Source organism: Microtus pennsylvanicus, chromosome 3 (assembly GCF_037038515.1).
Source record: "Microtus pennsylvanicus isolate mMicPen1 chromosome 3, mMicPen1.hap1, whole genome shotgun sequence".
In the NCBI taxonomy this organism is placed as follows: domain Eukaryota; kingdom Metazoa; phylum Chordata; class Mammalia; order Rodentia; family Cricetidae; genus Microtus; species Microtus pennsylvanicus.
Window position 1 is genome coordinate 74870730 of NC_134581.1, and position 13558 is coordinate 74884287.

General features: G+C 42.8%; 1 protein-coding gene across 4 annotated transcripts in view; it reads right to left on the reverse strand.

Annotated features, from left to right (window-relative positions):
• Window positions 1-13558, reverse strand: part of Sik3 (SIK family kinase 3) — a 220860-nt gene that overhangs the window by 99814 nt on the left and 107488 nt on the right. For all 4 annotated transcript variants that reach the window (XM_075966052.1, XM_075966051.1, XM_075966050.1 and 1 more), the window contains exons 2-3: window positions 4883-4999; window positions 1761-1824 (exon numbers count right to left, since the gene is read on the reverse strand). In XM_075966052.1, the coding sequence (XP_075822167.1) occupies window positions 1761-1824; window positions 4883-4999 (181 nt within the window). The remainder of the gene's footprint in view (window positions 1-1760; window positions 1825-4882; window positions 5000-13558) is intronic.

Consider the following 13558-nt stretch of genomic DNA (forward strand, 5'->3'; position numbering starts at 1 on the left):
TCTCACCATGCTGGCTCATTACATTCGTCCCCACCTCCCAGTTCTGGAGGTCAAACCTAGGGACTTACATGCAGGACTTAAAATTATGCCGTACCATTAGTCCCAATTTCATCTTCACAACTGAAGACCTCATTCTTTGGAGACCTTGGGGCTGAGTCCAAGAATCATTTAGTACCTCGCCTCAAGCAGACAAGCAAATAAGCAGCAGCCCCCACACCACCATTACCACCAGTCCCCACACCACCATTACCACCAGTCCCCATCTTCACCTATGCTGAGATGGAATTCAGGGTTTGTAGCTCTAGTAATCAAACCTAGGCCTTGGCACAGGCTAGGCAAGCTGTTGTGTCACAGAGCTCCAGCACAAGTCCGTGTGAGGATTCAGTGATCTCTCTGGGTAATACATCATTTTCTTCTTAAATGGATCACTTAAAAGTCTCCTAATAGCACCGAGGTGGCTTGGTGGGTAAGAGCTTGCCTTGACAGCCTGATGAACAGAGTTCAGACCCTGGAGCGGTGCAACAAGCGGGGTGCTGTGGTGTCTGTAACACTGAGGTGGGAGGCAGAGACCAGAGAATAACCAGAAGCTTACAGGACAGCCAGCCTGGGAGACAGGAAAGTATTAGAGAAGAGACTCTGCCACAAAACCAGGCAGAAGGCAAAAAGGAACTACTACAAGCTGTACTCTGACCTCCACACACGTGCCGTGGCATGCATACACCTACAAACACACACTAATATTAATAGTGTCAATTAATAATATATTTACTCATATAATTATATGGTATGTTGTAACGATAATTACATGATACTTCCGTTTAAAAATACCAGAAGCGTATTCTGCTTGCTCATGCATTGAGCTGCATTCCCACAAAAAGTCTATAACCCCCATCTTTGCATTCAGAGTGCTGAAAGTAAAGATTTGTACCACCATTTCTGGCCTATCCTTCAAATGCTTAATTTGCTGAATTAAGTTTAGCATATGCATACATATGCTAAAACTGTGTTAAGTTTACCATTTGTATCTGAACATGCACACACAAATACACCATATAGTCTCTAATTAAAAAGAATGCCTATTTTAAAAGTAATACTATACATTTAAATGAATTTTAAATTAGTATTGGTTCTTATAAAGGATATAAGAATTTAAGTTTGGAAGTTTGCCCTTCACCTCTATTTGGCAGTGTTTATCACTGTAACCACAAAGAATTCTTTCTTCAGTTTTTACCAATTCCTAGCTAGATTTGCCCAGAACAAAATCCCTCTAAGGTCAAGTGTAACAAGAAACAGAAGTTACAAGAAGCAAACCCACCAAGTGATCAGAACCATTCATTGGAACTGTGTACACACAGCAAGAGACAGGTTTCAAGGTTATATTTAAACAAGGCTTAGGAATGCAGGGTGCTTCCTCACACCAGGGGCCCCCACACTTGTGGGGTCTCACCACCCTTGGCAACCTCAGCTACAGCATGGCAACAGGAACGACCCTCAGTCACATGATCAGCAGGAATGTTTGGTTTTGAGATTTTTTCTCTCAACTGTTCCCGTCCAACTAGAGCAAACAAAACACCTTTGCTAAAGAAACAAATCAGTGGAGAGATTTAACTGGCTGACTAAAAACACCCTGAAATTATGGTGACGATGCTGACGGGCAGCATCAAAGGGCAGCTGAGCAAGTGACAGAGGCACAGGACAGCTGTTTTAGGTTTGCAGAGTGTGCTCAAGAGTTGTTTAAAGGATGCAATGAATGTACTTACCAAATATCTCCCCTCCGCTAGCATATTCTGTCACCAGATAAATCATCCGCTCTGTCTCCATGACCTGTACAAAGGCAGGGAAGGGACAGTGACACAGGTGACAGCCGGCCCAGGAAGAGAAGCAGTGCTTTACAGGGGACTGCACAGTGGGGAGGGCGATTGTGACGAAGGGAAATTGGGATCTGCAGGTTCTGAAACTCAGAAGACATTAACTGCCTCAGAGGCATAGTCCTCTTGGTCCCCAGGTCACTGATCCTTAAGCTGAAGCTGTTAAGAACTGAAAAAAGTTCAATTTCACCATCACTTGCAGCTCGAGCACTCCTTCCCCTCCCCCAAACCAGGACAAGAGCCTTAGGGAAAACACTGGGACTCATTAAGGACCGCCCAGAAACCACACAGGACTTGAATTTTAAATGGAAATGTCAACTTTCCTTTCCATGGACCATTTATTCAAAGTAGGGGGATCCCATAAAAATGCCAAACCTTTCAATAATGAACCCATTCACTTATGCTTTGTCCAGTCTCTATTTTGCTACTTTTTAAAAATACATAGTGTTATTTTCCTCTTTGCCAGGATCAGTGTGAACATTTTAAGCACCCAGGGCATAAACAGAAAGCCTGGAGCTTCTAACTCCTGTCTTCACCTCACTCTTCCAAGGCACTCAGCACTGGGCACCTCTCCTAAGGATGTCAGGTGAACACAAGTGAGCTGTGGCCACCAAGTGGATCTAATTGGCCACAATCTAAAAGAAAAGCAGGAAGTAACTTTCATAGTTTACACCAATATGTCCACAAACATTATCGTTTCAATAATCTTTAAATTTTTTTAGAGTGCTTCAGTTTCTACATTAAAATTAACTAAAATTAAAATAAATTTAGTTCCTCACTTTGGCCATACTGATGTACCATAGGTTACACAACAGACCTACACCTTAATTATATTGTAGTTTATTAATTATACTGATTGCTGGTGGCTTTTTTATCTGTACACATTAACATGACATATGTATAGTTGATGGAACAGACACACATATCTTTGTGTGTGTATATTTGTCATTTGTTGGTTGGTTGGAGGGGCTTTTTTGAGAGCGGGCCTTACTATACCAATCAGCCTAGCCTAGAACTTACTACAGAGTGCAGCCTGGCCTTGAACTTGTGACCCTCCTACCTTAGCCTCCCAAGTACTGTGACTACAGACACGTGATGCCAAGCCTGGGTCTATCCCTTCTTTTTAATAGCTTAATAAAACTCCATTATATAAATGAATACATAATAAGTTCATTTTCCAGTAAAACAGCCTGTGTCCTTTTACAAAAGTCTTTAAAACTGGTGGTATTAACCCATTCTTTATGAGACCTGTCTCTGTAATTCACTTACATGACAAAAAAATGTCCTATATTAAATATATTGCAGGTGTTCAGGGAAAAAAGTATTGTACTGTGCTGTGGAATAATACTTCTGTATACTATGTGAATTTATGTCGCTTTGATTGGTTTAATAAACAAGCTGACTGGTTAATAGCTGAACAGGATAAAGTTAGGCGGGAAAGCCAAACTGAGAATGATGGGAGGAAGAAGTATCTGGAGTCAGAGGAGTCAAAGGCACAGAAGGAGTTAGGGATGGGGTAAAAGCTACAAATCTTGGAGCAGCACAGAGATTAAAAGAAATGGATTAAGTTGTAAGAGCTAATTAGTAATAAGTCTGAGCTATTGGCTGAGCATTTATAATTTATATAAGTCTCAGTGTGTTTGAGAATGGCTGCTAGACAAGAAAACTCCATCTATAGTATTATGTGTTTTCTTTATATTCCTCCCTTTTCTTAACTCTCATTAGGTACAAATCTTTTACTATTAACTTCTCAGGAATTCAAAACTGGGTCTCCAGTAAGTTATACACATTCGCTCACTCTGCAGATGTGAGTTAGAGACTAGCTTGGGCTACAGAATAAGGTTGTGTTACAAAACAAGCAAAACAAAATAAACAAAGGGGGAAAACACTAAAATTTATTTACTCCATCAAGACAGGGAGGGAGCCAAGGGTAAGACGCTGACCACTCACTATGCAAGTCACAGCATCATGGAGGTCTTTAAGTTGCTTCTTATGGAAGGTAGCGGTTGCCCAACATCATTTACTAAGATACATTTCAACAGGTCTGACAACTGAACTCATTTCATCATGAGAGCAGCTGATGCCAGAGAGGAGGCCTACAGCTGCTGGCTTAACCACACATGTCTCACTTTGTTTTCTTTTCCATAAAAATCAGCAGGCTATGCAAGTCTGCCCATTGTGCCGGCAGTGTGCTTCTCCAGCCTTACACACGCCTGAGTCAGGAAGCATCTACTGCAGACTCACAGCAATGCACACACAGAGTGGGTGGCCACTTCCCTCAGCTCTGGAGATGACTGCTCAGCTGCAGAGCTGTGAGCAGGGCTGACTGAATGCACACAATGCACTGCAATCTGAGACACCCCACCCTCTCCCCAAAATATCTCTTCGCTAAGGCAAAGTCCTCCTTTTCTCATCGGTCTGAAATTCCATCCAATTGATTCAATGCTTTTGCCGTAAGGCGAGCAAGTCATTTTGACGATGGCACAAGGCAGGCTTGTTTCTTAGGAAGATAAGAAAACTGCAACAGAAAGTTCTTCCATGACAAGGTATTTACCTCCAGATTATCAAAAACAATTAAGGATGGCTTGGAGAACTAAGCCCAGTACTTTCTAGAAAAGGGCAGAAGACAGGGGTTTTGATTAAGACAAGAAGTCATTCTTAAGATATCCTTCACCACCATAACTCATAATTTTAAATAATCACATGAGGAGACAACATGTTCTCTGTTCCCTTTGAGTTTCCATGCTGCTTGAAGAACTCTGATACAAACAAGGAAATGTTTCAGCCTTAGTCTCATTCTGTGTAATGCTTGGGGAGTATCAAAGCACAGACGCAAAGGTCCTGCAAGGGGACAGGAGGAGCTCCCCAGGAAACAGCCAGGGGAACAACGAGGGTAGGAAAAAAGGGTGGGGCGATGCTAAGATGACCATACAAACATTCCCTGCACCCACATCTTCTCAACAGCAGCCCTGGACCAGCAGGCTGTCCTGGCTCTGTGGCTGCAGGCCTCCTACCTGGTAGAGCCTGATGATATGGGGATGGCAAAGCATCTTCATGATCTGAACTTCCCGGAAAATCTTCTTCAAGTTTTCTTCATCCAGCTGGGTCTTATCTATGATTTTAATGGCAACCTGGCAACAGAGGAAGAAAATGTATGGCTGCGTTATTAAAAGGAGTTTATTCAAAAAAAAACTAAATCCACTTTAAGCCATTAAATAATAAAACACAAACTGCTAGCAATGTGTTTGCAGGATGTCAAGGAAGAAAATGGTCTAATTCTTTTTAGAAGACAGGAAATGGATTCCAAGCAAGTTGATTCAAAGACTCCAAGAACTGATGTGTCTTCTGCAATTCTGAAACAGCCTACACAGTAAATGCCCAGGACAGAACACTTATTACTGCAGAGATAGGGCCACAGCTGGCTCAAATCACACTTCCATGAGCAGAGGGCGGGACTTCTTATGAAGACAAAGCATGTGTGACAGGTCTGAGATGTCGGTAAAGGGCCACCAGGAGGAGGCCAAACAGGGTGCAGGTGGCGGCAGCTGTATCTGCCAGTCATAGCTTGTACTGCCTTACATGTACAAGGCCCCTAAGCCTCATGACACTCACATGACTGTGAACCTTCTTTTATTAATATGGAAACTAAGGCACAGAGAGTAAGCAGTGAGCCCAACATTTAGTTGTTAACAAGTGTGTGGCGGGTCCGTGTGGCCTGCCTTTGGAGAGAAATCCTTAACATTGACACCATATGGGGCTGAAGATCTATAATCCCAAAACACCCCAGTACAACCCCTTTTTCTATCTGACCCATTATTCTGAAGATACCTGGCAACACATAGTTTCTTGAGACAGCCTTGCAATGTAGCCAAGGCTGGTCTCAAAGGCAATCCTTTACATCAGCCCCTGATACGAGTGAGATGCTATGAGTGACTCACCATGTGACACAGCATAGACATTTTAAGGTGGAATGAGAGATGGCACACTTTGTTTCAATCCACTAAATTTTTTTTCCATGTTTTTGAGAGGTCTTTCTACATCGCACTCTACATACAAAGTAGGAGGTGGTGATGGGGCCTTTAACATGGAGGAACAGAATCACTCACAATCCTGGCAGCTCTTTTCATCTCGAATTCCTGAGAAGTACGACTTTTGGCCACTGGCAGGCATATCTACTGGTTGCTTGCCAAATCACAGGTATAACTCCACCAGCTGGCCCAGGATCTGCCTCTGGCAGAGCAGATCTCTTGGGGCAGCTCCCCAAACAGTGTCATGACAAACAGTACCTCTTTTAGAGAACACCTTCACAGTGTCAAACTCTCTCTGCTCCTCAGGGAAACAAGTGAGACAAAGACTCCACGAAACACCAAAAGGTGAAGCTTTGCCCAGTACTGGATATAGGATCACAAGCAAGAACAAAAAGAAGCCAAGTTGCTCGAATTAAAAAGTTGGGAACATTGAGCAAGTTATTTTAGTTCTTGTAGCTCTGGCTTTGTAAAATGTGGGCACAGGGGCAGGAACTTCTCTGAAGAGCCCCTGTTAACTAAGGTCATGCATGCAACCTGTGTAAGAGTGCCTGACGCATGACAGACACAGACGAGACTGGCACCAACCAACCTAACCCCAGTTTCATGCTCTCTAGCTTCAGGTACCAACTAACCACAATCTCGAAATAGTAAACAGAAAAGTACAGAAATAAGCAATGCATAGGTTTTAAACCACACAACACTACCAAGCTTGAGGAGTTATGTACAACCAGCTCTGTCCTGCCGGGGGCATAAATCATCTCTCCACACAGCACATATGCTGTACTGCTACCCTCCCATTACTCTGTCACCAACTCCGTTATCAGATTGGCTGCTGCAGCAGCGCTCCGCTCAGGCTCAGGCAGCCCTTGTTTTACTGATCCAAGTGCCCCAAAATACAAGAGCAGCAATGCTAGCAACCCAGCAGTTCTGACATAACAAAAGGCAGTTGGAAGGACTTCCTTCACTTTCTCGCCATAATTAGAAAGAATCTGACATGATGGCACATGCCTATAATCCTGCTCAGGCTAGAGGACTGGAAGAGTGAGACCAGCCTGGTCTACAAAAGCTAGTTTCAGGACAGGCTCCAAAGCTACAGAGAAACCCTGTCTCAAAAAAAAAAAAATCATTACTATAGCTGCTAAGACCTACAGTACAATCAGATTTCAAGATAAAGAGTATAGTTACATAAATTTCCTACACTATTTTATTAGTAAGGAAGAAGGCTCCAGGCGCCCCCTCTGTGTCTTGAAACCTATCACCTACAGATATGGGGGGAGGGGTTAAAGAGGATCTACTGTATATAGGTAGTGAGGTTATTTCAAAATTTCTGGAATCTAGCCCTATTAAAGTTTGAGCATTCCAAGTCATGGATTAGACTGGCTTCACTAAGCAACATAATTCTGAATCTAAAACATCAATTCCTCCGTCAAAGGACAAGCCAGGGGCCAAAAGTAAACTAGCTAACAATCTGTGGGCAATATTCAGAGCCGCCTGACCTGCTGCCAGATGATGTGGAAAGAATATAAAAGGAACAGAGCTGGGGGAAAAATGAATTCCATTCAGGAAAGTCACTCTGAACCACAGGATGGAGGACACAGCAAGGCCTAACCTGAGGGCTGTGCCTCAGAGAGCACTGTGCACTTCACAGCAGGCCTGGCTCTCCTGATCCTCCTTACTAAGGAGCACCAGCCCTGGAGCACTCAAGAACTGCTGGACAATCGCAAACCTGCTGGTCCCAACATGTTCCTGAGCCACAAGAACAGCCCTAGCTGTAAGCGGGAAAAGGAGGGGTTCTAAAGAGCAGGAGGAGGAACAACAGAAGGGCGTGAAGTCAGAAAGCAGGGGATGTCGCGCAAGCAGGGTTGTTTTGAGACACCCGAACAGTTTAATGAACAAGGATTTCTCACAGCTACAGACTATTGGGGGCTACATAATTTAGCTTAAAGTACACATGAACTGCTTTATTGTGTTTATAACAAAAGTAAAGCTGCAGGTAACTAGACGAATTTCCAAAGAGTATATTGTGTGTATGTGTGTATATATACACGGGTATTTGGTCTGGATGTATGTCTGCACACCATGTGTAAGCCGATGCTCTCGACACCAAAAGAGGGAGTTGGATCCTCATGATGACAGTTATAGATGGCTGTGAGCTGCTCTGTAGGCACTGGGAATTGGACCTGAGTCCTGAAAACCTTGGGAATTGAAAGAGCAGTCAGTGCTCTTATCTGCTGGGCGATCTCTCCAAAAGCTCAAAGTATGATTTTCAAGACTGGAGCCGGATGTCTGTAAGTCATACGCTCACATGTGCACGTGAAAACTATTAATGCGAAGGAACGCTGACACAGTGCACAATCTGTGTCTTCCCTAGGTCGGCCTGTCCTACACAGAACCCTCTTCTCATGCAGAGAATATGACTTTGTGGATTGACGCTCTAATATTAATTAAACATGGCATCACATCAAATATGTTGCTAAGTAGATACAGATTGTGAAATTTTTCCTTCTGCAACATATTTCCCTTCAATGAATTCTTTTTAAATTGGCATCTGGTAAGAAAAAGATTAAATTCAGCTCATGCCCAAGTCAGAGCTTTCGTATGCACTCTGGAGGGGGAGCCATTACCGCCTAGTTCTCACTTCTCGAAACCACAGCCACCTTAACTCTTACCTCAGCTTTGCAACACAGTAATGTGCATACAGAATGAAGAGGGGAACCTAGTGGTTTCTCGCCCCAGAGCAATTCATTCTCTTGCATATTTGGACAGCACAGTCTGAGGGAAGATATGGTGGCAGAATGCAAACCAATGAGTTTCAGGGCTAAGCTCAAAGCCAACCACCTTTCCCCATCACATTCCCCAGCAAAAACCCCTGGTGGGGGTTTCAGTGAATTGCTATGACAAAGATACAGCTTTAAAAGACATCATGTCGGAGGAAAACTCAAAACTTCCTCCACAAAGAGAAAGCATAGTCCCTTAGACCAGTCTGCAGATACAGGCATAGCTGGGGTGGGGGCAGGGATGCTTCTAAGACGAGCACCCATGCTCTAGAGAGGGGAATTTTTTTATTAAGGGAAAAAGCTGTTTCTCTTATTTTAGTGTCTTAAAACTCAGGAAGGTGAATTTCTGCCGGTGAGAATTTTCTCAGTGGACCCATGTTTTTGTGTTAACATGGAAGCAAATTCTTTTGTCTGCTTCTAGGACAAATCTTAGCTACTCTAGTTAGTTCTCAACTCAGCTCTAGAATTACTGAATGGTCTAGCTCTGTTTAGCCCTGACAGAAGCCACCAGCCACATGTGGCTACTCATCATTTGAGTGTAGCCAGTGCATACAGTGGAGATACAAAATATACACCATTTATCACATTATCATTACCAAAGGACTAGAAACTCACCAATCTATTACATGTGGCAATAAGACCTTAGATATTAAGTTAAACAGAACATACAACTCAAATTTACTTGATTCTTTTAAATTTTTAGAAATGTGACCATTGCCAAGCTTGGTACACCATAGGCATGCAATTCTAGCTACTTGGGAGACTGAGCCAGGAGGATCACAATTCCATGGGCCCTTTCTCAAAAAAAAAAAAAGTATAAAATAAAATACAAATTAGTGAAGCTCTTTCTCAAAATAAAAATTATAAGGAGGTCTGGGAATGCAACCCAATGGCAGATGGTTTGTGTGACAAAAACAAGGCCCTGGTGCAATTTCCTATATCACAAGAAAAGACGGGAGAAGAACAATTTAAATCTACTGTACACTCCCCATTCTAATGGATACACTAGTCTAGATGATATCAAATGCTAACTAATCTATAGGAGACATTCTACTAAAATGATTCCCAAGAGACTCCACTATGCATGTCACAGAGAGTTGGCCCAAGGTCCAAGGCAGTCAATGTTCAAACGCTGCTTTGGAGGGTTTCTAGATTCAGATCCTACCCGCTCATTTGAACCCTACTGAGAAAATGTCTGCTGAGTGTCTGGCTGTGATGCACTGCGCACATTCCTTGGTGGCCATTCTAAGGGTTTCCAGAGAGAATGGAGGAATACCCTAAAACAGCAGCTCTCAAGCTTTCAGGTGTCAGGACTTAAATCACCGAGGGAAGCCAGGCACAGTGGTGCACATCTATAATCCCAGCACTAAGGAAGCAGAGACAGAAGGATAATTGCAAGTCTGAGCCCAGCCTGCTCTACGTAATGAGTTCTAGGCCAGCCAGGGCTACACAGTGAGACCCTCTCACAAAATGAGACAGGCATAGTGTTATTGCCAAAAGGAAAAAAATTATCGCCAAACTTCAAAGAAGCTTTGTTATATACATAATATACTGTGCCTATTCACTTAGAAATCAAATTAAAACCAGAGATTAAAACCAACATTTAAAAGACGTATGTATAATACATATTCCCTTAACCATGGGTACAAACAATTAGTCACAGGCCAGTCTTCTCTGGAAATCTTCATTTTATAATTGTGTAGGATAAGACTGAAAAATGAAAAGAAGGGATTTTTATGAAGACATGTTTTTTTCCTGGGGACCCAAGGACAGCGTCTTGGAAGCCCTGCCAGCCCCGGGTCAGCCGAGAACTAACACTACGGCATCATCAGATGCAGCGGATTTGTCGCTCCTCTGCACATCTGGACCAGATCCGTCTTTGGGGAAACAGGAAAACTAGTCACTTTTTCCCCGGGTAGGGCTTAATTCTTTATAGATACAATTTGGGACTACCAGCCTAGAAAAGGAATTGTAAAACCTTTCTTTTTTCAAGTTTTTTTTTGTTTTGTTTTTTGTTTTTCGAGACAGGGTTTCTCTGTGGTTTTGGAGCCTGTCCTGGAACTAGCTCTTGTAGACCAGGCTGGTCTCGAACTCACAGAGATCCGCCTGCCTCTGCCTCCCAAGTGCTGGGATTAAAGGCGTGTGCCACCACCACCAGGCTTGTAAAACCTTTCTAATCAGCCTTGATGAAAAAGAAACAAAAATTTCTCTTCAACCCAACTACAAAATGGAGTGACCACTGGGGAAACAACTTAAAGAAACCAGAAACTTCACAAGCTGAAGTCTTAGCCAAACCTGGCAGGCACTAAGTGGCCATGATTAATACTGTGTCACATGGCCAGAGTCAGGATATAGGCTGGCCACATTCCTGGGAAAAGCCTAACCTCTGTACTCAAACCAACTTCTTAGCTGAAGTCCATATTTTAGTTTTATACAAATAGACAATCCAAGAAGTGCGGTAAGGGAAAGCTGAACATCTGAACAGAAATGACTCTTCTGTCATTTACGCACCCGTCACAGCCGCTTCTTGGAAAATGTGCAGCTGGCAAGCTTAATAGCGAGGGTGCGAGAGTATGAGCCAGTTCCACACGGGAGGATTCAACGTGGCCCACAAGGAGAAGGCAACTTTCAAAGAACTATAAAGGATGAGGTTAGCTGTTCTCTAAAACATATAGCATTTAGAGGTACACAGCGGAGTTTCCATTCTTCTATACTTTACTGGACTTTCCTGAATGGTAAATCCAAAATAGTACATTCATTTAGGATTTCTGCAGGATAATGAATAGGAAATTCATTCAAAGTGGTCAAATATACCATGAAACTTATTTTTGGAAGCATTCATAAGCTGGAATGTAGTAGTTTAGGCATAATTAATAAGTGGCATCTGAAACAAAGGAAAAATTTTGGTGATTATTCACAACAGCGAAGGGAAACCTTCAAAGATAAAAAGAAAATGATTATTCAGTTCCAATCTTTTCCATGTGGTTACCATTTACCATTTCAGAAGGCAGAAGCCCTACAATTATCCTCACTATTACAGGTAACTCGCTCAGACACACTGACACAAGTATTACTGTGGTTAACCAGTATTTACAAAGTACCAACAATGTGCTGTACACTCATAGTGTGTAAATATAAAATAACCCGTGGTCTGTGGGCTTACCATTTACATGGTCTGGACAAAAAGATACTTTTAAAAAGAAATGAGTAGAAGAAAAGATGGAGTTGACAATAAAAATGAAGGACAGGTAAGTATCAGAATCCAATTTTCCATCTTCTGGTATTTACTTTAGATTAACAAGCAGCGAGAGTCTTGAAGGGAGATGTTGAGGCTGGCAGGCACCAAAGGCTCAATTCAAGGGCTCAGGCGCCGCTGGCACAGATGTCCTGGCTGACGTGGTTCATTGGTGGAGAACCAGGGCATTCTGCAGCCCTAACGCAGAGAAGGGGGAAGGGGACTAAAGAGTGGAAGGCAAACAGAAGGTACTTAGATAGAGCCCAGGGCCTCCTGCCTGCAAGGCAAGGGCTCTACCACTGAGTCTGGACCCCTCTCCAAGAGATCTTTGCAAAGGTTAAGGATGGGGAAGTAGAGGGAGGGTAAAAGTGAGATGAGGTGACAAGGAAGTCCTATCAGCTCCGAGTGGCAGCCCAGGCCCAGTGTGCACGAGAGGAGCAGGAGGAAAAGAGCCTGTGTTAAGGAGACTCCAAAATGAAAGAAAAACAAGACTCTTTCAGGCCAAAGAAGAATTTAATGTCACAGTGGGAAAATGAGCTAAGAGATTCAACTTTAGCCCCAAAGAAGAAAGATTAAACATGTGGAGAACTTGGCGGTGTACTCTGAAATGAGGTTGGGAGGAGGCAGAAAGCTGAATTAAGTTCAAGGTAAATCTTTTTAATGAAATACATGCTATTCTTCCTGGAGTGCCAACTCACAGGTAAAAATAACACAGAAGGGCATGCTCTTCCCATGGATGGCATTAGTCAAAGAGCCCGGACACCGTTCAGGAGGTAATATACAGGTCCTGGAATGCAGGTTTCTTAAAGTCTAGCTGAAAGCTGCGTAAACCCAACCACCATGACTTAATTTTCTCAAACCTACCCTGTGGTGATTTGTCATACAGGACAGCTATCCTGGCAACCATACAACAGCAAGGCTCCTCTTGGAGAACCAAACAATGGCTCACATGTTAAACCCTCTCAATACATTAATTAATATACCCCAAGACCTAAGATCACAGCCTGAATACAAGGACACAAGCCTCAGTGGACCAAGGAAACACAAAAACAGTTTGAAAACTTTTAAATTCCTTCTTTTTTTTTTGATAGGTATTTCCCAATTATCCTCCTCATTTCTGAAGGTCTCACAGCATGCACATGTAGATGCTACAGTAGATCACTGTCTAACCAAACGCTCCCCATCTGGATGGCTGTGAGACTGGGCTGGTCCTGTGAAGCCGAAAGCTGAAAAGCCAGCCTCCTTGAGCCCATGATGAGCAGGAAACAACCACCTTCTAAGTAGTTCTCCTTCTCACAACTGCGTACTACCATGGCCAGCAGACAATGAACTTCTAGAACTCCAGCAAAAGCATAACGCTATGGGGGAACATTTTGCATTCCCCCAATTTTTCATAATCAAGTTTTTCAAGTAAAGTTAACTTCATTCCCAAAACAAATATTAGCATTTCATGCGGAGAATGGTGCCATTTATGTAACCTAAGTCAATTCCTGGAAAATCCAGGAAACATTAATTAATTAATTCTCAATTTTCTGATATTTATTTTAAAGATAAGGAAGGACACTGAGATAAAAAGAAAAAAACACTTCCACAAAGAAACCTGCTAAGTGCTAACACTATTATATAAATTAGACTCGCATCACAGTGGAA